Source organism: Sycon ciliatum, chromosome 7 (genome assembly GCF_964019385.1).
Source record: "Sycon ciliatum chromosome 7, ocSycCili1.1, whole genome shotgun sequence".
Lineage (NCBI taxonomy): Eukaryota > Metazoa > Porifera > Calcarea > Leucosolenida > Sycettidae > Sycon > Sycon ciliatum.
In genome coordinates, this window is record NC_088649.1 from 18,101,117 (window position 1) to 18,126,116 (window position 25,000).

At 49.0% G+C, this 25,000-nt stretch overlaps 1 protein-coding gene across 1 annotated transcript in view; it reads left to right on the forward strand.

Annotated features, from left to right (window-relative positions):
* Positions 1 to 25,000, forward strand: part of LOC135821142 (stalled ribosome sensor GCN1-like) — a 51,499-nt gene that overhangs the window by 8,948 nt on the left and 17,551 nt on the right. The window contains exons 11-39 of the mRNA XM_065334206.1: positions 446 to 574; positions 910 to 960; positions 1,248 to 1,349; positions 1,714 to 1,811; positions 2,296 to 2,418; positions 3,842 to 3,947; positions 4,173 to 4,341; positions 5,209 to 5,374; positions 5,765 to 5,954; positions 6,681 to 6,811; positions 7,330 to 7,508; positions 7,829 to 7,925; positions 9,168 to 9,416; positions 9,685 to 9,889; positions 10,156 to 10,347; positions 10,956 to 11,155; positions 11,468 to 11,560; positions 11,766 to 11,985; positions 14,174 to 14,258; positions 14,949 to 15,138; positions 15,709 to 15,945; positions 16,734 to 16,871; positions 17,114 to 17,257; positions 17,694 to 17,850; positions 20,184 to 20,305; positions 20,893 to 21,007; positions 21,331 to 21,510; positions 23,772 to 23,828; positions 24,286 to 24,449. Of these exons, the coding sequence (XP_065190278.1) occupies positions 446 to 574; positions 910 to 960; positions 1,248 to 1,349; positions 1,714 to 1,811; positions 2,296 to 2,418; positions 3,842 to 3,947; positions 4,173 to 4,341; positions 5,209 to 5,374; positions 5,765 to 5,954; positions 6,681 to 6,811; positions 7,330 to 7,508; positions 7,829 to 7,925; positions 9,168 to 9,416; positions 9,685 to 9,889; positions 10,156 to 10,347; positions 10,956 to 11,155; positions 11,468 to 11,560; positions 11,766 to 11,985; positions 14,174 to 14,258; positions 14,949 to 15,138; positions 15,709 to 15,945; positions 16,734 to 16,871; positions 17,114 to 17,257; positions 17,694 to 17,850; positions 20,184 to 20,305; positions 20,893 to 21,007; positions 21,331 to 21,510; positions 23,772 to 23,828; positions 24,286 to 24,449 (4,289 nt within the window). The remainder of the gene's footprint in view (positions 1 to 445; positions 575 to 909; positions 961 to 1,247; positions 1,350 to 1,713; positions 1,812 to 2,295; positions 2,419 to 3,841; positions 3,948 to 4,172; positions 4,342 to 5,208; positions 5,375 to 5,764; positions 5,955 to 6,680; positions 6,812 to 7,329; positions 7,509 to 7,828; positions 7,926 to 9,167; positions 9,417 to 9,684; positions 9,890 to 10,155; positions 10,348 to 10,955; positions 11,156 to 11,467; positions 11,561 to 11,765; positions 11,986 to 14,173; positions 14,259 to 14,948; positions 15,139 to 15,708; positions 15,946 to 16,733; positions 16,872 to 17,113; positions 17,258 to 17,693; positions 17,851 to 20,183; positions 20,306 to 20,892; positions 21,008 to 21,330; positions 21,511 to 23,771; positions 23,829 to 24,285; positions 24,450 to 25,000) is intronic.

Genomic DNA, 25,000 nt, shown 5'->3' on the forward strand with positions numbered 1-25,000 from the left:
ATCGAGGCTGCTATTCTATATGCCCGGGGCCTATACACGGGCTTTTACGGTAGTGCTAAACTGGGCCTACACGTAATCCTCACCCCTTATTCTCGTGCTAAACTCGGCCTAATCCTCACGCCTTATTCTGGTGCTAAGCTCGGCCTAATCCTCGCCCCTTGTCTGAGGTCTTAGAGCACTGCTTGGCAGCTTTTTACTGTTATTTGAACTTGTTTCTTGCCAGGTTGCAGATTCCAGTTCCAGGCTTTTGATTCAATTTTTTGATATTTGTTGCGTGCGTGTGTGTGTGTGTGTGTGTGTTTGTGTGTGTGTGTGTTTGTGTGTGTTTGTGTGTGTGTGTTTGTGTGTGTGTGTGTGTTTGTGTGTGTGTGTGTGTTTGTGTGTGTGTGTGTGTGTGTTTGTGTGTGTGTGTGTGTTTGTGCGTGCGTGTTCGTGCTTGTACTAGGTCAGCTGTACAGTCAGACCGCTAGTCGTCGTGATGAAGCTGTCAAGGCCATCATCAGCCTCTCCAAGCAGTGCAGTGATGTCACTGCCGTCACCGACTTCACTAAACACCTCTTTGCCATTCTCGCAGGTCAGTGTCAGTGTGCATCTACAGTTGCGCTCGGTGAAATCCGACCCAAATTGCAAAGCTCGCGCCTTGGACCAGTTCCGATTGCATCACTGTATTTGCACATGTGTACGTCCAGCCGCATTCGTACCACTTCCAGGGCGTCAAGGGCCGTGCAAGCTGAAGGTGCCAAATATGCACTTTTGGTCGGATTTCATCGAGCGGACCTGTACTTTATAGATGGGAGACAAACTTGCTTGTGATGCTCGTGATGTAGCAAACGATATAGTTGTGTGTGGCATGCTGCATCGCTTAAATCTTTCCTCTGCCTGCTCTACTCTTCTCTGTGTTCCTGTCAGGTGCGGAGGGCAAGTTGACGGCCTCTGAACAGCGCGTTAGCGTCTTGTCAGGTATGCTCCAGCTGAGGCGTGTTCAGATCGCAAGCGTTTCACATTCACACGCATTTGTGCACACACACACACACACACACACACACACACACACACACACACACACATGCATGCATGCATGCATGCATGCATGCATGTAAGCACAAACGCGGACACACACACTTGTACTTGTACTTGCTCACTGCCAGAGACTGGCCACATGGGTCTCACCTTGGAATAGGGGAGACACACGCGCACACACACGCACGCTAACGTTTAATTTGTCTTTTTCCGTGTGCTGTGTTTAGCTATTGGCGCTATGGCAGGCAATACTGTCGTCGGTGCTTCGTCCATTCAACCGCTCATCGAGGGTGTAATCAAGCAGTTTTTGCCGATTCTGCAGCAAGAAGGTACGTTGGCCCCTTGTTACAACTGGCAATACTGATACGCCCATTGCGCAATGACTATACGTCTGTAGTTTGTATCAGCAACACCACCCTTCACAGCAGCCACCTGTAGATAGGGTTGTGTTGAACAGTGCATTCCTGATCTTATTGTACTCTGGAGAGTGGTCCAGGCATCATCCTCTTGTGTATTCCTTATTTGAGGCGAGATCAAGTGCCGCGTTGGCATCGTCAGGGCCACCAACTAACTCTCGTTTGTGTGTATTTGTGTGTGTGTGTGTGTGTGTGTGTGTGTGTGTGTGTGCATGCATGTACGTGTGTGTGTGCATATGCATGTATGTACGTACACGTGTGTGCGTACATACTACAGTACACGAACAGACATTGTCCCATGCCATCATGCAGCTAGCAGCATGGACCCAGCGTTTGCCCACCAGCGCTCCAGCCGACTTCCTCGCTGCTGTCAAGGTACGTATCTTTGTCCGTGTGCTTGCAATGCCTTGCTATACAGTGTTGTGAGGGGGAGTGTGTGTTGGGTATGCCGTCACTTTCGTTGGGCTGACTGCATACGCGTACACACAAAGTTCCTCCGGAAACAAAAAAACCACATGTCGACGGGATAGCTAAGGTTCTTCTCGAAACGTAGATGCTTTGTTTATGAAAATCGGTGAAGGAACACCAGAGATAGGCTGTGAATCCGAAAGACGCAATTTTTTTGTTTCCGGAGGAAATAGATCCAGCCTTAGGACACCACGCGTCTATCAATCTTGCTTTGTGCAAGCCGGTGTAGCACCTCTACTGCTGGACAGTGTGCGGGAAGTGGGGACCTGACATGATTGTGTGCGTGTGTGTGTGTGTGTGTGTGTGTGTGTGTGTGTGTGTGTGTGTGTGAGTACATGGCTTTGTGTCTGTGTGTGCATGTGTTTTGTTTGTGCATTTCGAACCCCTGTAGAAAAACATGTCTCTGAAGAGTGCCTCCTCGCCTGTCCGATTCTGCTATCTACATCTGCTAAGCCTCACGATGAAAGGAAACCTCATGTCCCAGGGCTCTGACGTGCTGCCCATTCTTTCGCAGGTACGTGTGTTTGTGTATGTGTGTGCGTACCTGTGTGCGTGTGTGTGTGTGTGTGTGTGTGTCCCATATGGTGCAGTGGTATGTGCAGTCGATTTCCAATCGAGAGGTTGCGGGTTCAACTCCCGACGATTATGGTCGCACACGTCTTTCTTCTCTTTCTCATTCTCCTGGGTGGTTACCAACAGCCAGTGTATGCCGGAGTATGTGGTGTGGTGTGTGTGTGTAAAAAAAATGAAAAATAGGGATTCACTGGCCAGGAAAAGCCACTTCAGTCAGCTGTGTGGTGAATACCAGGCTAAAATTAGTGGCGGTCAATTCATCAGCCTTGCAAGCTGTTGAATGGTGTAATCCCAGCACAAGTTGCTATGTCTAACATAGCTGTTCGCTATCATCGCTTCCGCGGTGGGCAGGTCTGAGGTGTTTGTGTGGGTGTGGGTGTGGGTGTGGGTGTGGGTGTGTGTCACATAGGATTCCTTGTCACAGTTTGTGACTTTCCTAAGAGAATGACCTGTCATCTCCTGCTGGAGCAAGGCGAAAATCAGTAAAGCTGCACATACAATATTTATTTTATTTATTCATTACAGCATCTCATAGCACAGTGAGAACACCGGCCAATACAAAGAGAGAGGGTGTTAGCCAACCACGGCAAGGAAGGGAGAAGGGGAGGAGAAGAAAAAGGAACCGGCATGGATAAGCAGTGATTGCAACAAAATGAGAAACACAAAATCAAAGTCAAGGCGCGACAAGGCTCTTAAAAAGGCGGAGGGAAGAAAGGTCCTTAGCTTCTTGGGGAAGTGCCAGCCACGCAGAGTACACGTTACATGTATATGCCACTTGCATTTGTGGAGTTCTGGTCGTGTGGTTCTTCTGTCGTGAGTTTTGATCACCGCTACTTAGCCTTATCCTGAACCGTGCTGTCATGCTGTATGTCCGATTTGTTGATCGTCCGTGTCAGTCCTTATCATGTTGGTTTTTCTGGGGATTTTCCGTGTGTGTATGTGTATGTGCGTTTGTGTGTGTGTGTGTGTGTGCCCGCGTGTGTGTCTGTATGTACATGTGTGTTAAAATGTGTGTGTGTGTGTGTGTACATGTGTGTGTGTGTGTGTGTGTGTGTGTGTGTGTGTGTGTGTGTGTGTGTGTGTGTGTGTGTGTGTGTGTGTGTGTGTGTGTGTGTGTGTGTGTGTGTGTGTGTGTGTGTGTGTGTGTGTGTGTGTGTGTGTGTGTGTGTGTGTGTGTGTGTGTGTGTGTGTGTGTGTGTGTGTGTGTGTGTGTGTGTGTGTGTGTGTGTGTGTGTGTGTATGTATGTGTGTGTGTGTGTATGTTTGTGTGTGTATGTTTGTGTGTGTGTGTGTGTGTGTGTGTGTGTGTGTGTGTTTGTATGTGCTGTACTGTGGTGCATGTGTATGAACTGTGATTTTTGCAGGCAATGGAGCGTGCCGTAGCTCAGCCCCACCAGGTGCCCGTCGTGTCCGAGGCTATTGCCGCTGCCAGCCTGCTTTGCCAACTCTCTCTCACAGAGCCAGAAGCAGGTTAGTTAGTGGTGCTGGGTGGTTGTGTGTAGTCGAGGCTTTCTCTATCGGCCATACCAGACAGAGTATAGAGAATGTGTATCCATGGCTGCTTTGCCCTTTATGCTGGGCTTTCAGCTTGGTTGCTCATCTGGGCAATTTTTGCAGGGACAGTTCCGAACGATATTTGTGTGCGGGTGTGTGAGTGTGTGTTTGATTGTTTTTGTTTGTGTGTCTCTTGTTTAGAATCGAAGTATGCATCCTTCTGGAAGGTTGCACTGGACTGCGAGAAAGCATTGCTGATGTCGGAGAAAGTGATCTCTTCCGCTACTGATGACGCCCTGCTGTTGATGCTGAACTTCCTGCAGTGCCTGCTCTTCAGTCACGAACAGCGTCTCGATGCCAAGTGTTCCAGGTTGGTGTGTGCGTGTGTTTGTATATGTGTGGGTGGGTGTGCGCGCGTACGAGAGTCTCTCTCTCTCACTCTCTATCTCTCTCTCTCTCACTCGCACGCACACACACACCTTGACCTTGACCTTGATCTTGCCCATTGCGTACGCAATGATAGCGAATGTCGGAAAGTTCAAGTGAGAACACGAGCGCAGAACTTGGCATGTCGTTTCAGGTCTCCTGGTCGACGAAATGGGCGTCCACAGACACATAGAAGAGGATCAGGAGCGGGCCGTGGCGGTGGGGTGCTACTCGCAACTCGTCTCCAGCCGGGACGATCTTGGCAACTCTCAAGCCAGGTGGTCACGCCGAGGTCCGCCAGGTCCGATCGACAAATTATTATTTTGCCGCTTTCTGCAGATCCGCTCGTCTCCAGAGTCCTCGACAAGGGAACGAACATTCCACGTCGCGAAAGCGAGAGCAGCTCCACGTCCACCACCACCACTTCCTTCCTTTCTCCTCTCTGTCTGGTTGGACTTCGTCGTCGTCCTCCTCACCATTCCAAATTCAAATTTTCGAAATTCTCAAAATGAACTTTCCGACTACTTGTGCAGTGAGTGCGCAACAACAACTCCGCAGTAGCTTGCAAGGCCACTGGCGGAGGTCACCACAGCCCTGCCCTGGTCTACACCACACGGACAGGGCTGTGTTACGTGACACAAACGACTTGAGGTCAGAGCACTCAAAAATGCAACCAACCTCTACTGTACCAAGCACACACACACACACACACACACACACACGCACTCTCTCTTTTTTTTTCTCCCAGTCCCTGTCCCTCACTCGCTTTATTCCCTGTCCTGTATTCCATTCTCTGGTTGACCTGTGTTAGAATGGTGCACACTGTCATAGTGTGGCTGCTGGTACACCACTCCTACCCGGTGAGAAAGAGAGCGGCCACCATTGCTCTCAAGATCGTCAAGAGCTCAGCAGGTGGCGTGGACAGCACTGGCTCCGGACTGCGCAAGGTCTTCGGCGAATACCTCACGGCACAAGTTGTAAGTCGTCTCCTTGTGTCGTAGTCATCTTTCCGCTCTAGACACACCACTAGGCGCTTGTGTTTTTGACCAAGCCGCGTTGAGTGGGACTTCACTTGTACCCTGGTTGACGTGTACCCTGGTGGAATATGTGCCCAAGTGAAGCTCATAGTAACAGCCGTATACAGTACCTAGGTGAGGATAGTAGACTGTTTCAGTTATGCCATTTGTCCCTGGTGGGGTTTATGCCCCAGTTTGGATGTTGTCTAAGTGGAACTTATTCCCTTGAAATGCACTGCATTGGTCTGTGCTCACAAACATTTTTTTTAGTTCTTTATTCTCACGATGGCTCCATCGCCAATAAGAGATCTCTTCGTTGCATCTTCATGTTTGTTCCCGTCTCCCTGCCAGGTTGCAACGGAAACATCTGAGGACACCGAGGGAGCGTCGTCCAAGGCGCCCAAGAGCGGCAGCAGCCATCACTTTGTGAAAGCACTGCGCCTGGTCACCACACCACCCAGCGGCTCCGCTGGCTCCATCAAGGACGAATGCACAGCCATCTTGCTGGAGTCGCTGCTCTGGGCACACCATCCCGTCATCGGTGAGTTGTCAGTGATACAGCCAGCTTCATGCATAGAATCCGTAAAAGTCCGTAAATAAGTCCATGCCCTGAACGAATACCCCCTTCATTCTTTTGATTCTGTCTTCTCCACTACACACAAGTTAGATCCGAAAGTTAGTTTTTGCCCGAAAGTCAGTACCTGCCCGAAAGTTAGTGCAGGTGTGACCCCTAAATTCGAAAGTAAGGTGCCATCAAGAACGAGTGCATTGCCATCTTGCTGGAGTCGCTGCTCTGGGCACACAATCCCGTCATCGGTGAGTTGTCAGTGACGCAGCCAGCTTCTTCAGGCCAGCAGAACAGACCGTGTTGTCGTGTACAACAGCCTGCCTCGTACAGAAGGAAGTGTGTGTGTTCATTGTGCATGATATTTGTCATGTGGGTACTAGTGTGATACACATGCTTTGATTTCAGCAAAGAGAGTTAAAGAGACCTTTATTGGAGTTAAGGAGTGAAGTTTTATACCGTATTTTCCCGATTATAAGTCGCATTCGGTTATAAGTCGCACGCACCCCCATTTTCAGGTTTAGCCCTACTCTTTCAGTGTATTCATATAAGCAGGTTGTCATACTCGATTGTAAGTCGCATCCCCTTCTTTACCCTTGAAGTTTAGTGTAAAAAGGTGCGATTTACAATCGGGGAAATACGGTACATGCTTTGATTTCATTGTTTTTTTGTTTTTCCTTGCGTTCCTATTCTATGGTTCAGTTCAAACAAGCACTGATGAATGGAGTCGATTGCTACAGCGTTTGAGAGTCGATCTGGATGACCTGGTAGCAGCGCCTCATCTTGATACACTGCTGGCCTGCATCAGTGTTCCGCAGCTCACCAACCAAGCGGTTAGTCTGTGCGTGTGTGTGTGTGTGTGGGTGTGTGCACTTGTGTTTGTAGGTGTTGTGTGTGGGTGTGGGTGGGTGGGTGGGTGGGTGGGTGTTGTGTGTGGGTGTGGGTGTGGGTGTGTGCTTCCTCCTGAAAATAAAATAGATGGATTTGAATTTCTGGCTCAGCCCTTAACATCATCACACAGGCGCTTCATTGCCATGTTTCTACATGTATGTATGTGTGTGTCTGTCTGTCTGTCGGTCTGTCTGTCTGTCTGTCTGTCGGTCTGTCTGTCTGTCGGTCTGTCTGTGCTTCCTCCTGAAAATAAGAATAGATTCGAACTTCTGGGTCAGCCCTTTTCATCATCACGCAATTTCTTCATTGCCATGTTTCTATGTGTGTGTCTTTGAATACATGTGTTTGTGTACGTGTGTGTGTGTGTGTGTGTGTGTGTGTGTGTGTGTGTGTGTGTGTGTGTGTGTGTGTGTGTGTGTGTGTACATGGGCATGTGCGTCTCCATCTCCATCCCTTGCAGGTCCCATCACCAGTGCTGAGTGCAGTGAGCACTTTGTCATCTCTCTGTCCTAAGTTCATCGGTGTCATCATGACCATGCTCAGTGGAACACTGGACACTCCCTTGCAGGTCACCGTCAACGAGATGCGCATCGCGCACACGCCAGAGGGCCAACTCTTCGACACCAGCCTGATTGATAAGTGAGTGTGCTGGGGCTGGTGGTTGTGTGGTTGGTTGTGTGTGGTTGGTGGTGATGATGGTGGTGCTGGTGCTTGTGTGTGTGTGTGTGTCTGTGTGCACGCTTGTGTGTGTGTGTGTGTCTGTGTCTGTGTCTGTGTCTGTGTGCACGCTTGTGTGTGTGTGGGGGGGGGGGGGGGGGGGGGGGGAGGGTGCAGTTGGGGTTACCTGAATGAAAAGGCTTGCATCACACGTTCGAGTTTCTATGATTGTGTCGAGCATATGTCTTTATGACTGCACGCACGCGTGTGTGTGTGTGTGCGTGTGTGTACATAATTTGTAGTGCCAAAGCGACCGATACCAACAAGGCACAGAACATCAAGAGAGAATCGAAGCTGTACAGCTACGAAGACCAAAAGTGGGAGATGGAGTTCAGGGAGGTGAGCTATTGCTGCTGTTGCTGCTGCTGCTGCTGCTGCTGCTGCTGCTGCTGCTGTTGCTGCTGCTGTTCCTGCCGCTGCTGTTGCTGCTGCTGCTGCTGTTCCTGCTGCTGCTGTTCCTGCTGCTGCTGCTGCTGTTCCTGCTGTTGCTGCTGCTGCTGCTGCTGCTGCTGTTGCTGCTGCTGCTGCTGCTGCTGCTGTTGCTGCTGCTGCTGCTGCTGCTGTTCCTGCTGCTGCTGTCGCTGCTGCTGCTGTTGCTGCTGCTGCTCCTGCTGCTGTTGCTGCTGCTGCTACTATTCCTGCTGTTGTTGCTGCTGCTGCTGCAGCTACTACTATCAGTAGCACCAATGTTTCTGTTGCTGCCTTCAAATTAATCTCGGTGTCCGAAAGAGGGAAGAGTTACAGGACTTTTTTTACGGGAGAAGCGGAGGTCGATTGGTGACACAGATTTCGTGTGGATGCTGTGTAGTGTATCACAACACTTTCGCTGCGATATGTCCGCATGGAAGGCTCATAGTGCATGCCAGCTTCTTAGTCTGTAAAGTGATAACAGAGGAACCCTCTTTAATAGTGCACATACTCTTGCTTTCTAGTACAAACATTGTCTGGAGCACAGGAGTACAGGAAAACATGTAATTTTAGGTGTATTACAATTTCGGTACCGGGGATCTGCCAGGTTTCAGGTGTAATGTAGAATTAGGTGACCAGCATTCCCTTCACATACAGTGCTGCTGCATACTCTGGTGCATTTGAGGTGTAATCTGAATTTTTAAGTACTTGTTTTCACTACCAAAATCACCGAAATTAAAGTTTCATACGCGGAAAATATTGTGTTTTACAGTATTCTTCCATACTGCACTGAAGCATGTTGGGATAAGAAGTACCTCGGATACTAAGTACATGTACCCGCTTTCCTGCTGCCCATGCAGGGGTACATCTTAGCAGAGAGTTGCACTGTAGTTTTAGCACACAGTTTAGTTCGTACGATAACGTACTACTGTAAAAGCAGATATTTTCGGTAGTGTATTATTTTCGGTATTCTCCGAAATCGGCGGTTCGGTGGAGGGAAATTTTCGGTAAACCCGCTTTCCAGGTAATGTAATAGTACTAGTACCGAAATTTTCGGTGCGTTTTATTTTAGGTGAAAATTTCGGCACCGAAGTTACCGAAAATAAAACACCACCGAAGATTTCTGCTTTTTCAGTAGTTTTTTTTAATTCTGTTGTGCCTTCTTTCTTGTAGGAACTGAAAAAGAAGAAGCAACAGCAGCAACAACCGGCCGCCGCTGCCGTTTCCACGGCAACTACCGGCAAATCATCAGCCAAGCCTGGCGCTACAAAGACAGCTGGCAAAGGCACAGCTGGCAAGGCCGGTGGCAAGGGCGGAAAGTCGTCTTCGGCTGCTGGTGATGTTCAGCTCAGCAAGAAGCAGCAGGAGATCCTGGAGGCCACGCTCAAGCAAGAGTCGGCCACCAGAAAGCGCGTGACGGAAGTGAGTGGCCGCGCCGCTTTTGAAACCCTTAGTCCGAGTTGTACATGTAGTGGCAGGCTGTGTGTTACAGTGTTCTTGCATAGTTACCTGCATGCCGTGTGATGCACTGAGCCTCCCCAGCTTGTTTGGCCCCGTGGCCACTCTGTATGGAGGAGGAACATCAAGTATCGATTTGACGTGAGCAAGCGAATTTCATTGAGCCGCCTCTCTGTCTCTGCCTGTCTTTCTCTCCTGTGTGTGTGTGTGTGTGTGTGTGTGTTTTTTGCAGATTGAGACCAAGCTGATCACGGCGCTGTCGTTCGTGGGCTGTGCTGCCACTGCCAACCCGTACGCCATGCAGAAGCACATGCCACAGCTGGTCACCTGGCTGAGGCGGCTGCTCCGCTGTCCACTGGGTGCCGGGCATGCAGCCGACGCCTGGGTCAAGCTGCGCCCGGTTGCTTTCGACGACGAAGAGGATAACGTCTGGCTCGGTACGCAGAGAGACTGTGTGTGTGTGCGTTTGATTACTTCCGTGAATCAATTCATGGATGGAATCTCATCGTTCGATTTCATGTCAGGAGCCCTGGAATCGGTTCGGAATCTGAGGTAAAACTTTCGGAATGAATATTCAAAGTGTGATCAAGCGTTCTTGTGTGTGTGCTGTGCCGGTATGTGCGTTGTTTTTTTGTGTGTGTTTGTGTGCGTGCTTGTGTGTGTGTTCCGTGCCCGTACGTGCGTTGTTTTGTGGCGTTGTCAGGTAAGAGCGTGTCTCACGTCACCCTGCGTCTGCTGGACCCGCCGACGTGTCTGGACGAGTCCTGGGAAGAGGAGCCCCTACTGGCGCAGGCCAAGCGTGTGCTGGTCCAGCTGCACTCGCTGGCGTCCAGTGAACAGCTACCCGCTGCCTCCTTCTGCTACTGCTTCCCGATGTTGGACAGCATTCTCGGAGGTAGGTGTCACGGTGTACGTACACACGTACAATCTGCATTCGTTATCTCGTATGCATGTGACCAGGGCTGACCTGTGGGGTGTGTCTCTGTGTGTTTGCTCGCATTCGTCCGCGAGCGATCGTGCGCGTGTGTACCGTTGTGCCATGTATAACAGCCGGTCTCATATAGTTAAATTTTATTATTACAGTATTACAGTTGCGCTTGGTGAAATCCGACCCAAAGTAGAAAGCTGGCGCCCTGTACCAGTTCTGGTCACATCACCGTGTTCGTACATGTATACGTCCAGCCACATTTGTGCCACTTGCAGGGTGTCGAGGACAGTGCAAGTTGAGGGTGCAAAATGTGCACTCTGGGTCGCATTTCACTGAGCACAACCGTATATGTAGAAGCCTGTTTTGAATACAAGCCTGGTTGTCAAGACGCACTGTCGGCGCTTAAGCCTGGTTTAAGTGTTAACCTACATGGAAATTCCTGATGTGAGTAGAAGCCTAGCCCTGACATCGGCTTCCACAGCCACAATCCCGGCTTTTACGGTATTTCTTTTCGAGCTATGCTTTACTATGTGTGTGTGTTTGGTGTGTGCTCGTATGACTGTCCTGGGCTGTAGCCATCACGTACGTGGCTGGCGTGAGCACGTTCAATCGCGTGGCCAACCAGTTGGCCAGTGAAATGCCCGCGCTGATGAACAGCGCCATCTCCTCTCTCAGTATTCACTGCACAATGCGGTCGGCTGCAGTTGGCATGCCAATCTCGACTGGGGTCTCTGCCGGTCTGAATGGACTTGAAATGGGAGGTGATGATGACGAGGTAAGAGAAGTGTATTAAATTTTATTATCTTCACATCTTGCATTCGCTTTTCTGTGGACTGCAGCAGTCTGACACTTGCTGCTGCTAGTTCTTCTGCTGCTGCTGTTGCTAATGCTGCTGTTGATGATTCTGCTGCTGCTGCTGCCGCTGTATTTCCTATTGTACACAGCAGTATGCTGTTGACCAGGGGTAGAGAAGCCAACCATCTTGTGTTCTTTCTTTCTGCATTGTTTTCCTCTTTCTCATTCATTGTCTTTAGTAAGGCGTTGTTCTGTGTGGTGCTGTTTCTGTTTGGTGTTACTGCGTTGTCAGGATGGTCCAGCTCTGCTGCCTTCTGAGGGTATGTTCCGTTTGCTGGTTCACGTCATCGGCAACGCCACTGATGTCAAACTCGCCAAGTTGCAGGTTAGTTGGCTCCGCATCAGAGCGGTACACTTAGGTTTATCACTAAAGGCTGTTTGTGTGTGTGTGTGTGTGTGTACGCGTGTGCGTGCGTGCGTGTGTGTGTATGTGGTGTGCATGCACGTGTGTGCCTATGTGTGCCTGTGCATGCACATGTGTGTGGGTGGGTGTGCGTGTGTGCGTCTGCCTATTCCTCACTTGCCTGCAGCAAAAGGCGTGCAACTCTCTGGTAGCACTGTGCGAGTCGTTCAGCTCCAAGAGCGGCTGTGCCTCCCTGGGCGCCAGCGACCTGGAAAATGTTCTGCTGCCGGCCATGAAAAGCAATTGTGATGAGCTGCGTCGTGCTGTGCTCAATGGCCTGACTGAGATCATACCACTCATCCAGACTGAACTACAGAATGTGGAGAACAACACACACTCACTGTGGGGTAGGTGCGACCCGGTGACCTGTGCTCGCTTCAACAGCGGATGTGCCAGTGATGTGGTGTGCTTGTTGTTTTTGCTAGGCCTGTGACGTATTGCCAGTGCCCCCCCCCCCCCCCCCCCCCCCGTCTGTCTGTCTCTCTCTCCCTCTCTCTCTATTTGTGCGAGCGTTGCTTCGTTGTTTGTCCTGCATGGTGATAGCTCTGGACTCTGATTGTTACATTGCCTCGGCTTCTGATAGGGCTGAAAATCTAGCATTAGACACCCTTAGCAAACAACGGTAACGCTATTTTTTTTACGGTGCTCGTACCTTGATCACCCAAATAGCGTTGAAGCTGCAGCGTATAAACGTTATGAGTAGAGGATATAACCCGAGTCAGAGGGTTATACCGGCTGAATATAAATCCCGACTGCGATAGCAGGAGGGATTTATATGAGGGTACGGTATAACCCGACTACGAGGGTCATATCCTACTTATGCCAGGTACCCCTACGCATTTCCAGAACAACGAACCTATTAGGAGATCTCCTACATCATGCAGTACATGAACATCTTCTGATGGTTATCAGTTGTCAATTGAAAGAATGGTCGAGCAAGGTCAGAAGGAGATTCCTCCGTGGATGTTTGGCATAAGATTTCCTTTCAGTTCCAGTGCATATTGTAGCATCTTCATGATCTTGTCTTGAGTCGTGAGCGGTGCGGAAGGCGACTGAATTGCTGCGGTGCTGGAGTTTGTCGTTGAATCAAACTACCGTCACTAGTTAGATTACAGCTTGGACTCTTTGGGAGTAAGTGTTACTATAATTATGGTACAGTGCTGATTTTCACATGCGGCATCTCATAATCAGTTTTGCTTGCAAGTAGATGCATTTGCATACACTGTTTTGTATCACATTTCAATCCAATCTATTGTAGCCTTTTCCAATCGGGTTGAAGTACATGTACACTGGTATTTGTACACTGGTATTATAAACTTATTTACGAAGGAGACAGTCTGTTGATGATCTTCAACTCTTCGAAGTACAATGTACATTGCTGACCCATTCGGGATACTTCGTGGTTATTCGACGTTCTTTATCCTCAGATTCAGTATAACAGAATACTCTGTAGACGAATTCCAGGTCATTCTTCTTTTCCATTGTGTACTGTTCCTCGTCAGTGTGCCGTTCTGTGTGGAGTGTACACGTGCATGTGGTGTCCGTTGTGTCTGTTTATGTATGGTCCGTGCGCTGGAGTACTGCCGCCGTACAAGTAATAGTTCACTGCCTTTCAGGCAGTGAACATGTACGGTGGCAGTGCCCTAGCGTACGTACCATGCACCGGGATTTATATTCTATATAAATCCCGCGCGGGATTTATACTGGCCAATATAACCATGGCTAGACGAGCGCTGATTGGCTGAAAACAGGCCCTCCGTACCGTACCATGGTATAAGGGCTGATTTATCGTTGTGACCAACTGTACGTGTTTTGGCCAAATATTGCATAGTCCGTACGCATTTCACCTTGTATCGCATATATGGTGACAAAAATGGTTGTACCGCACGAAATCAAAGCTACTCTCGTGTCAACAGCGTACTAAAAATAGCGTGCATCTTGCTAAAGGTCGAACCCAAATCACAGTATTTTCCCCCTTACGATAATACCGTTACAACATAACGTTTTTTGCTAAGGGTGTCTATTGTCAGATAAGAACTGTAACGGTGCTGCCCTACTTTCTGCCTGTTTGGCTTGCTCGACCTTGTTCCATATAAAGATTCTTAGGGCCAATTCATTCCTGACTTTTCGCGACGCGAAAGCATGATGTCACGGGCGCGCGATGGCCCAAACAGGTTGAGATCAAGTCAATGTTTGGCTATGACGAGCATTGCGATGCATACTAGTATCCGTACGCGCAATTACCGTAAAGTTTTGTATAAAAGCCGCACTTGAATTGAAGCCGCGATTTTGGGCCCATCAAATCACACATAAGCCTGGTTTTAGTGTTGACATACATAGAAATACCTGTCTTGTATAGAAGCCTGTCTCATATAGAAGCCTGCAAATTTTCACCAAGAAAGTCATAGAAGCCGCGGCTTTTATACAAGACTTTACGGTAAGCATGAATCACGCTTAGTGTGATTGCCTCTGGCCTGTTTACGTGTTGGTACTGATCATTTTCTCTCTCCTTCTCCTCGCCTTCCTAATGCACAGGACAAGAACTGGTGGACTCACTCTGCTGCCATGTGTGGCTGCTGAGATTCGACGAGGTCGAGATCAACAAGACCTTGGCAGAGCGGTAAGGCTAAGTGATGTTGAGGCGATGAGTTGGGCGTGTCAGTTGTAAATGGGGTATTGTTTGTGGGGTCTTTAGACGTCGGAAACAAGCGTGAATTGACTCCGAACTCATCAGCTGGGTTGGATGACACGTTTGGAGACTCGTACCTGACGGACGTGGCCAAATGGCCTGTTTGTCCTCAGATATCATCCATTTATTCGTCTGTGAGTGGCGACGCAATGGCTGTCGTATTTGTCTCGATGTGAAGTGAATCCATCGCAAGATTGTTCCAACATGTCGGCACGCTAGTCACACACTCATTTTTTTCTTTATTATTTTCTCCGATCTCTAGCCACCCCTCCCCTCCATTAGCAGGATGCTTTGAGTTTCAGGCCGTACACTTGTTCTGACTTCTATGCGTGGATGTTGGTCCATTTGTATGCTCTCACATTCTGTACAGGTTGTGCCCCCCCCCCCCCCCCCCCACATCAGCGGGATGTTTTGAGTTTCAGACAGTAACCTTGTTCCGACTTCTATTAATTTTGTTGACATGTAAAGAGAAAAGGACCTTTAAGTTACTAGTTATGACTAACAGTCCACCAAGGTAACAAGATAATAATACAGTCCTTTTCTCTGTACATATTACTATTGACTCAACATCCGAGTTTTTGTTGCTACTGATACCATTATCTGCTCACACACTCTCTACAGATTGTGGGATGCTGCTGGCATGCTCAACGACTTTGTACCGAGCAGTGACATCATCAAGGACGTATCGCATGCCGAGGCCAAGGTTCGCAGCGCCGCAGCACAGGCACTGTCCGCATCGCTGGCTCTCGAGCCGCAGGAGACCTTTGCTAACTGCCAGTTGTTGTTCGAGCTCTACGAGAAGTACCGCTATGTAAGTCCAACGCACCGGGGTTGCTGTTCCTGTGTATGCTTTTTCACAGTGTTAAGGGGAAGTATAAGCTCATTGCTCAATGACATAGTTTGCACCACCAACACCCCCCCCCCCCCCCCCCCCCCCCCCACACACACACACAGCCACCTGGGCATGGTGGTGTGGCGTTTTGAACAGTGCATTGCTGATCCCAGCGTACTCACATAACACCCCACACAGCCACCTGGGTATGGTGGTGTGGCGTGTTGAACAGTGCATTGCTGGTCCCAGCGTACTCACATGCGTTACTCATGCATTCTATATTTGCTAATGCACAATTGGCTTATTGCCCCTGTGCCTAAAATATGGTGATCGTGGTTTTTCGTTTCTTTCCTGCTGGGGCTCTCCCGTCAGCTTTATGTGTGCATAGATGTGTAAGTGGCGATCTGTGCTCAGAGACATGTTTAGCTCCCTGCCACTAAGTCCTCTGTGTGTGTGCGTGCGTCTCTCTCTCACTCTCTCTCTCATTCTCTCTCTCTCTCTCTCTCTCTCTCTCTCTCTCTCTCTCTCTCTCTCTCTCTCTCGTAACAGGTACCCAAAGCATCAGTGGACAGCATGGGCCGACCGACTGGCCCTGCCCCCGAGGACCCATGGCCATCACGCTGCGGTGTAGCCATCGCGCTGCGTCACCTTACCAGTCTCATGCAGTCGTCTGACGTACCAGAACTGTTCACTTTCTACGTACCGACAGCACTCAACGATCACCGCGTTGAGGTGCGCAAGGAAATGCTAGCCGCAGCTACGGCTGCCATCGAGGAACACGGAAAGGTAAGAGCAGGACAGAGGGTACTCCCCTCGGTGACATCATGGGTCGCATGGTTGGTTGGACATGAATACGGGGTTTTCCCCTATCTGGGATCACAGATATTCCCCTTGGTGACATCATAGGTCACATGCTTGGTTAGACATGAATACAGGGTACATGTATTCCCCTTTCTGGTGTCACAGATAGTCCCCTAGGAGACATAAGTTGCAGACTTGCCGCCTTGATAATACATGAATACAGGGTATTCCCCTCGATGACATCATGAGTCACATGCTTGGTAAGACATGAACACAGGGTGTTCCCCTTTCTGGCATCACAGATCACGCACATGCTTCATTTCACCGATAGTTGTCACATGACCTGCCATTCATTGTGCCGGGCACTTGCCATGTCTCAAAACAACTTTGAAAGAAGATATGTGTTCGGGTAGCTGGCGTATTTTCCGGAGCATAAGCCGCATCCAGATTTCTTGTCAGGAAACACAGACATCTACCGTGTGTTTCACTGTTCATTTGACCATCGTAGTGTAAGCCGCGGTTACTTTTTCTGGATGAATCATGAGGGCGGCTTATGCGCCGGATAATCCCCTCGACATGCCTACAACCTTTGGGCAATAATGGAAAGCTAAGGATAAATTTATAGTAAAGAAAAAAGGACATTATAGCCTAACTTGCAGTTTCTTGGTCCTTTTTTCTTTACTATAAATGTATCCTTTGGGTAATCCTTGAAATACAATATGGTATGCTCTAACCTCTGTGTCTATGTGCTTGTGTGTGTGTCTGGTTGTTAGGATGAAGTGTCAGTGCTGTTGCCCAAGTTTGAGCACTGCTTATCGTTGCCCGATGGTCAGACCAGTGACGCTCTGCGACAGTCCATTGTCATCTTGATGGGAACCCTGGCACGCCATCTTGTAAAGGAAGATCCAAAGGTGAGAAAGGGAGAGAGTGTGTACTTGTGCGTACATGTGTGTCTGTGTGCGTACATGTGTGTGTACGTGTGTGTGCGTGTGTGTCTGTGTGCGTGCGTGTGTCTGTGTGAGTGCGTGCGTATTATAATGAAAGACAACAACCGCACGGGTGATCTCACTGATCCGTCTCATTTTTTATGGGTTTGCTTCACCCTCGATGGTGATTCTCTTTCTCTCTCTCTTTCTCTAACGATACTGTGTAGATCCGACCGATTGTGGAGCGACTAATCGCAACACTGGACACTCCGTCACAGCCTGTACAGGAAGCCGTTGCAAACTGCCTGCCTCCACTCGTGCCCGCCATCAAGGACGAGGCCAAGAAGATGGTGGCCGACCTTCTGGCAAAGGTATGGTCTTATCGACCTGTGCCATGTAGCGTACTGTCATGCATTTGATTGTGTATATTGTCAAAGGTCTAACACTGCCTTCCCCGTTACGTCTCTCAATATTCACAATGCAATGTTCTAATTTTGCCAAGGCACCAATATTGCCTGGCACTTTATGGAGAGGGAAGAGGGGGGGGGGGGGGGGGTTGCTTGCGTGTAGTTACCCATGTGCTATATATGTCCTATTTTCATAATAGGTCATTCACGAACTTAGAAGTTCACTCTTCTCTTTTTGTACATACCCATGCAGTTCTCAGTGCAATTTGTACATACGCATTCAGTACTCATACAATTTGCAAGCCAAGAAAGCTGTACTTGTGTGCGTGTGTGTGTGTGTGTGTGTGTGTGTGTGTGTGTGTGTGTGCGTGTGCGTGTGCGTGTATGTGAATACATACAGCTTCTGGATGGCACTCAGTTTGCCGAGCGCAAGGGAGCAGCCTACGGTTTAGCCGGTCTGGTCAAGGGTTTGGGAATAGGATCCCTTAAACAACTCAACATCATGCCAACACTAACGGAGGCTGTCCAAAACAAGAAGAACTATCGTCATCGTGAAGGTATTACCGTACTGGCAATATATGTTGCCGCGTAACGCGTAACGCAGGGGGTGCGGCGTAACGCGCGACCAGGCTAGTGCGACAAATTTTCGTTGCGTTCGTAACGCGCGTCCGGCGGGGTGCGGGGATCTTTTCATTGCAGTTTGCAAAAAATGATGCGGCAATAGCAAAAAAATGATGCGGCAATAGCAAAAAAGTGATGCGGCAATAGCAAAAAAAGGACTGCGGCAATATAGAAACCTGTGTAACGGCTCCTGTGCGACTTTGCATGTAACGCCCTGCGTGCGGCAAACATGTGCCAATGTAACGCTTCATGGCCTCACTGCGACCATATATGGGCCAGTGCATGCGAAAACGTGTCTTCGGGGAAACCGATTTCTTTCAGAATTTTGAGAAAATCGCTCGGAAAGAAGAGTTATTTTTTTGTGGCTCGACCGCGGATCTTGTCTACTCGATCTCAAGACGACAAGAGAAGCGACCGCGCTTGTATCATCATGGACGTGGCGGCGCAGGAGGAGTTGGAATTAGCACTTGAGGAAGGGCCTCTGAGTAGACACACTCGTGGCAGACGCCGAGCAGCACGCCGGTTGAGCTGTACCGCTCGCGTGATTATCGTCGGCGCGTCCGAAGAGATCGGCAAGGTTTATTATCGAGGAGGAAGACGACAATTTATTTGGCGAGTCGTGAGTCGGAGCAGTCGGCAACTAGCAGCTGTTCTGCTCACAGTGACTCTGACGAAGCCCCAGCTAAGCGTCCGGGAGTGAAAGACTCCTGTGTTGAGGTTGAAGGCGAGTCGAGAGCGGATGAATTAGGCGGAGATTCTGTGGCCTCTGCAAGCGACGATGAGCAGGACGCGCTTCAGAGCATTGCCGCTGTGGACTGACTGATTCTTGAAAGCTGTGTCTGCGTTCGGAACTACCATTTCAGCAGCTTCACGTCGAGCGCAATCCTCCATTACGACTACTAAATCTCGGCGATGAAATCGAAGGACCTCGACATTTTTTATATTGGTGCGCTGGCTGCGCTGCACGCGTGACGATCCTGTCGACTGTCGTGCATCAGTCGACAGCTTCCGCAACGGAAAGGACGCGCATCACGTTTGGATACACTGTGATGGGACACATCGTGTGTCAAACCGCGTTTATGCAGCTCCATGTGGTTGGCAGAATATGACTGTCTGCAAGTGGACAAGGAGAACATTAGCTGTGACCCTGGTGCACATGGAAAGCTGGCAATGTGCCTTGGAATAAATTTACTGCAGAAGTGGGAGACAGAGCGCAGCAGTTTATTCTGAACAGACTGAACTACAGCTTAGTGTTCAGTCTCCCTTTGTCTGTTGCACCAAGAGGGAGAGGTGAGGAATCTCCCATGAAACTTACCTACATCCGTCGCCTACAAGTTTGTCCTTTCGGAACATGTCGAGCAGTCTGGTGAAGCGCAAACCCTGGGTTACCATATTTTGTTTGTATCTGTGGACTAAGAAGTGCAAGTCCATCGAGTTCATGACGCAACGGATGGATGTGTTCAACAAGTGTGCGCTGCTCCGGGACGATATTTGTTCTCCTCGTGCAGAGGATGAAAAAAAGTCTGCAACGGAACCACTCCGTGACCATGTTGTCTTTGCACAAAAGGAACGCGAGTTCTTGTTAGGTCAACGCTGCAAGAATTTGCTGGACAATGTTGCCCGGTTTTGTCTGGATAACAAGGCAGCCTTCATTGAATGTCTTGGCCAATACTAAAGGCTTATACGCAAAACTGTTGCTGCTTTCAGCGACGCTGTAGATAATGCATTATACAAGGCATATTCCATGTTGGACAATGCCATAGAAATCATGGTCTCTATGTACTTTCAAATGTGATATCCAGCTTCATCTTCCACAGAGTTGTTCTCTAGACCCCAGTGATTGATTTTCAAGAAAGAAAAAAAATTCCAAAAATTTGCCCTTAGACACGGTATTGCATGCACTGGCCCATATATTGCCAGTACGGTATTATGTGTGTGTGTTTGTGTTTGTGTGTGTGTGTGTGTGTGTGTGTGTATGTTTGCTTGCGTGTGTTTGCTCCCGTGTTTGCGTGAGTGAGTGAGCATGGGTGTGCATTGTCTAATGCATTCGATTGTGTCATTTTGGAAATGTCTCGATCGTTAGATCGAGTGGCATGACACCTGACAATCACTGTTGTCGCATGAGTATGCCACTGATACTATAGCCTGATATTCGTCATTCTGTGAGAGCTTGGACGATCCACTTGTCCAGGCAAGAAGGCAGCGATGATAAGTCTGAGACGAATGAGATAATATCACTGTGTGTCTATGCGTTGTTGTTGGCAATCAGGAGCGCTGTTTGCTCTGGAGATGCTGTGCTTGATGCTGGGCCGTCTGTTTGAGCCGTACATCATTCACGTCCTGCCGCATCTGCTCATGTGCTTCGGGGACGGTAATACCTACGTGCGAGAGGTAAGAAGAAGTTGTTGGTACAAACTGTGTCATTTCTCAAAAAAATTCACGGTTCGCGTGAGACTCGGCCAAAGGCCCAGTTTTCCGCATCCGCAGGAACGCCACCACCCTCTTGGATCAAGGCGCAGATGCAGCTCCTAAGCGGTGGGAGGTGAGTAGATCAGACCCACCACAAAGTGGTCAAAGACCGAAATCCCATTCACTGCATCCATGTTTCCCTCGTGCCAGGCCACGAGTTCCCAATTTACTGTCATTTCTCACGCACAGACTTATTGGGACTTGACAGCAGAAGATCTCTCCGTGGAGAGCACTCTCCACGCTGCAGGGAGCAGACTATTCAGTAGCTACTTGGCTTGACATTGTTGACAGGTGCATCGACCCTGCCCCTGTCTTACAGGTTCAGGGAAGATATGAGCTGTATGGATTGTCATATCACCGCAGCAATAACATCCTTACGGAATAGTGGCGACGATTTCGACCGTAATTTTATGGCGGAAAAGTGCGATCTCCAGTGTGGGGAGCAAGCCCATTCCTATACAATAACATTATCTTCCTCCTTTGTGTGCGTCATGTGTTTGCCTGTGCAGGCTGTGGACGATACAGCCCGCGCTGTGATGCAGAAGCTGAGTGCTCACGGCGTCAAGCTAGTCTTGCCCTCGTTGCTGCAGGCTATTGAAGACGACTCGTGGAGAACAAAGATCGGTATGTCTGCAGGGATGTACTGTACACTGAAAGCTGTCCAAGGTGACCACCGCTCATGGGACCTTACCAATACGGTCTCCATGCACAGGTGGTCTTCTTTTCCAGGGTCATTTGACTGGAAATAACATCCGTTGGTCCTGGTTGTAGTGGTCCTCTAGGACATCTGGTCACCTTATCAGAGTGGTCGCCTTGACAGGTGGTACTATAATGTCCAGTGCAAAGCACACCAGTGCCCGGCATTCATGCAAAACCTCTTTTTCACTTATTAGCCCGTGCGCTTATAGTTGTGTGTCTGTCTCTGCTTGTCTTCCACTGTTTTGCAGGCAGTGTTGAGCTGCTCGGAGCTATGGCTTACTGCGCTCCTAAGCAGCTCTCTTCCTGCTTGCCGAGTATCGTGCCCAGCCTGACCGGCGTACTGGCCGACTCCCACATCAAGGTGCAGAAGGCCGGCGGGCAAGCTCTCAAGCAGATCGGCTCCGTCATCAAGAACCCGGAGATCCAAGGTACGTGTGCACGCTTTAGTCATACTGCTGCATGCACCGTGCCAGCACTTCCGTGATCTGAGCTCAGTGTTCTGCCAGCTCTTCTATGATCTGCACTCAGTACGCTGCCTTGGGGTTTCGTCCGTCTGGTGCCAGTGTTCTTGGTTGTTTGGTTTTCAATTCATATGTACAGTGGTGTTCTTTAAGGGGCCGTCCGTAAATATCGAACTTTTGTCGCCAAATGAATTATTTTAGTTTAGACCCAACCCCTCCTCCCTCCCCCTCAGAACGTAAGAAATGTTGACGTACGTGCATATACAATGAATCAATGTTTTCTGAAACGAAATTGGTCAACCCCATCCCACCCCATAACGAAATTATTTTGTTTTGTGAAAAAAAATGTTCTCGATATTCATGGACGACCCCTAACACCTTCACTACCGCGGTCTTTCACTGCAGTGCACAGTGCTACCGTGTACAATGCTGCTCAATGAAATCCGATCATGCGAGTCAATGCCACGCAGGGCGCTGTGCAGGCCCCAGGCCTGTGAACATTGGGGTGTGAACTAGCGGTGCATGACGCAACTCCGGATCGGGCGATCGGATTTTTTGAGCAGCACTGTAGTACATCTTCACTCTCCAAACGGTCTCTGGGCTACACCAATCACTAAAAGTAGGCACTTCACCCCATTTTTTGAAATCGCGTTTTTTCCAGGTTTATCATCGGCAATCGATGGTGGTGGGTATCACAAGGTCACACAGAAAATTATATTGAAATCCACAGTGATACCACTCAGATATGAAGGGTTGAAGATAGGCAGTTGGATGAGGCGAGATCAATACAATTTGTGGCACCAACAGCATCTCCGAAGTATCATTAGTGGATATAGTCACAAAACATCAGAGTGTTTTTTTCAAGCACACATCACTCACTTACACCGACAACCCTGTATGGATCGAAACAATACAGATCAAAGTTCAGAATAGGCAAGAATACGGCAATTGTGACCGCAATCACTATAGCAACTCCATAGCAACCCATAGCAACGCCATAGTAACCCATAGTAACAGCTTCAGTTTGCTATGAAATGAACTGATAACGACATACTGGCAGGCTCCGGCGGGTACAAAAGCGTAAGAGTTATAAAGACATTCTTCTGGCACAAAAACAACAGAGAACTTCCTTGTTGTACGCCGCAATGTGGAGGGTATGTACGCGCGCGCCCGCGCTCGCGAATTACTGCACAGGATATTCGTGCTCACAGTCATGCCACTTCAAGTGATTCCAAGTTGGCAAGAAGTTCTTCAGGACCTCTGTTGGTAGCTTCTTTCCATGGTGTGATATCTGCCTCCCTATCCTTCAACTGCTCCATGCAGCAGTCATGAATTGCCTGCTGGTGAGCTTTGAAATTTTGGTGAAGCGTGCCTGGATGCGTATATCAAAGCATCCCCTCATCAGAGGGTTTCTCCAGCAGCCACTGTGCCTTTTGATTGTTCGTAAATATCAGTAGGCCTTCCAGCGCAACCGTGTCAAAACTTGGCTTTCAGTACGCTTTGAGAATTCGCCCAGGTAGGACGACGCATCGTCGTTCTCCTCCGCCTAAAGCGCATACTTCTCAGTGCCTACGTACATAATGTCTCCTTGCGCAGCGATGCGCAAACCCTGGTAAACAAGAACTCTACTGTTTCCGAATGGAAAGACGACGCTGAAGACGATAAGCAACGTTTCAAACGCGAGCAAACAACAGTTCTTTGTGAAAAAACTCTTTGCTGGTAGTGTACGTGATCTACAACTCGCAAAAATGTACGCACTATGACGTATGCGGGATCTACTGAAAGCTGAACGTCAGAGCAACACGATGCGCCCAACTATCAGCCCGTACAACGAAGCATAGCGCGTACCTGTACAGTTTAGCGCATGCACTTGACTGGTGCCACGCAAGTACGGACTCTCACCTCAGCAAATTTTGACAGGTCCTGTCACGTGACTGAAGTGCCTACTAAAAGAAAAAGAGATATTTTTTAAAAAATTATTCGAATTTTCGGGCAAAGCCCATCTTCAGGATGTATGGATATAGTGGATGGCTACAGTGAAGTCTTCGCATTTTGATCACTGTAGTTGTTGTGTAAATGCTGTATGTAATTTTACTGTTTGTTTCTTGTGTTGCTGCTGCCACCCTGCTGCTGTTGCTGCTGCTGCTGCCGATGCCAATGCTGGTGCTGATGCTGCCGATGATGATGATGATGGTGTTGATGACGGTTACGGTGATATCTGTGCTCAGTGATTGCAACCACCCTGCTGGAGGCTCTGGCTGATCCTGCCACACACACTGCAGCCGGTAAGCCGTTCAGTCATTCACTAGTATTCATGCTAGAAGTGCGCCGTTGAATGATGTGGTAGTTTTGTTGCCTTTGATAATCTGCTATACGTGTACTTCCTCCGGTAAATGAAAATTTCATGACTTCGATAGACCTGTCAGTACTGGTGAATCGAGCCTTGTTGAAACGGGCAATGGTGACTCGAATGAGACTCAAACGGTGCCAATTTACTTTGTGCAATAGTGCACCTTCTGAAAATTATCTTCAGTATTTTGTCTTGAAGTATCTTTGCTTCACAGAACCAAATTTCTTGAGCACAGTAATTCCTTAGAATATGATTGAAAAGGTCACAAAGGTTTCTCTATGGGACCCATACACTTCACGTACAAACTAATATGCGGTTTATAATCGTTAAATTTGCGACACGTTATAATAACATGTCTTACAGTATATGCATTGTACGTGTCTATCCATCAGGTCTGCAAGCACTCATGGACACGGCGTTCGTGCACATGATCGACGCCCCATCGCTGGCGCTGATCATGCCCATCCTGCAGCGCGCCCTGGACCAGCGCAGTACGGACATCAAGAAGATGGCATGCCAGATCATGGGCAGCATGTACACGCTCACTGATCACAAGGTATGTGTAGGTAGTCTGTCACCACCGCCGTACCGACAAGTACGGTTGCGCTCGCTGACGTCCGACTCAAAGTGAAAAGCCGGCGCTCTGTACCAGTTCCGATTACATCGTATCTGTGGTTTTGTACAATGTGTACGTCCAGCCGCATTCGTGCCACTTCCAGGGCGCCAAGTGTGCACTCTGGGTCGGATGTCACCGAGCGCAACTGTAGGAGCAACTTAGCAGCAGTACTGTACAGCCAACTTTGCGAATAACAACGGGCGATCGTGCATGAGAAAGGTGCCGTTATTCGCAAGTCGTCGTGATTTTGTCAGGTTGAAAGTACAGTAAAACCGGTCAAGGAGACCACTCGGATAAGGCGACCACCTGTCCTAGAAGACCACTGAAACCAGGACCAACGGCAAGGGATGCTATTTCCAGTCAAATGACCCTGTATAAAGAGACCGCCTGGTAACAGAGACCACGTTTTGAAGGTCACTTGAGCGGTCGTCTTAGACAGGTTTCTCTGTATGCAGTAACACGCAGTATTAACATGGTTCCTAGGTCAGAAG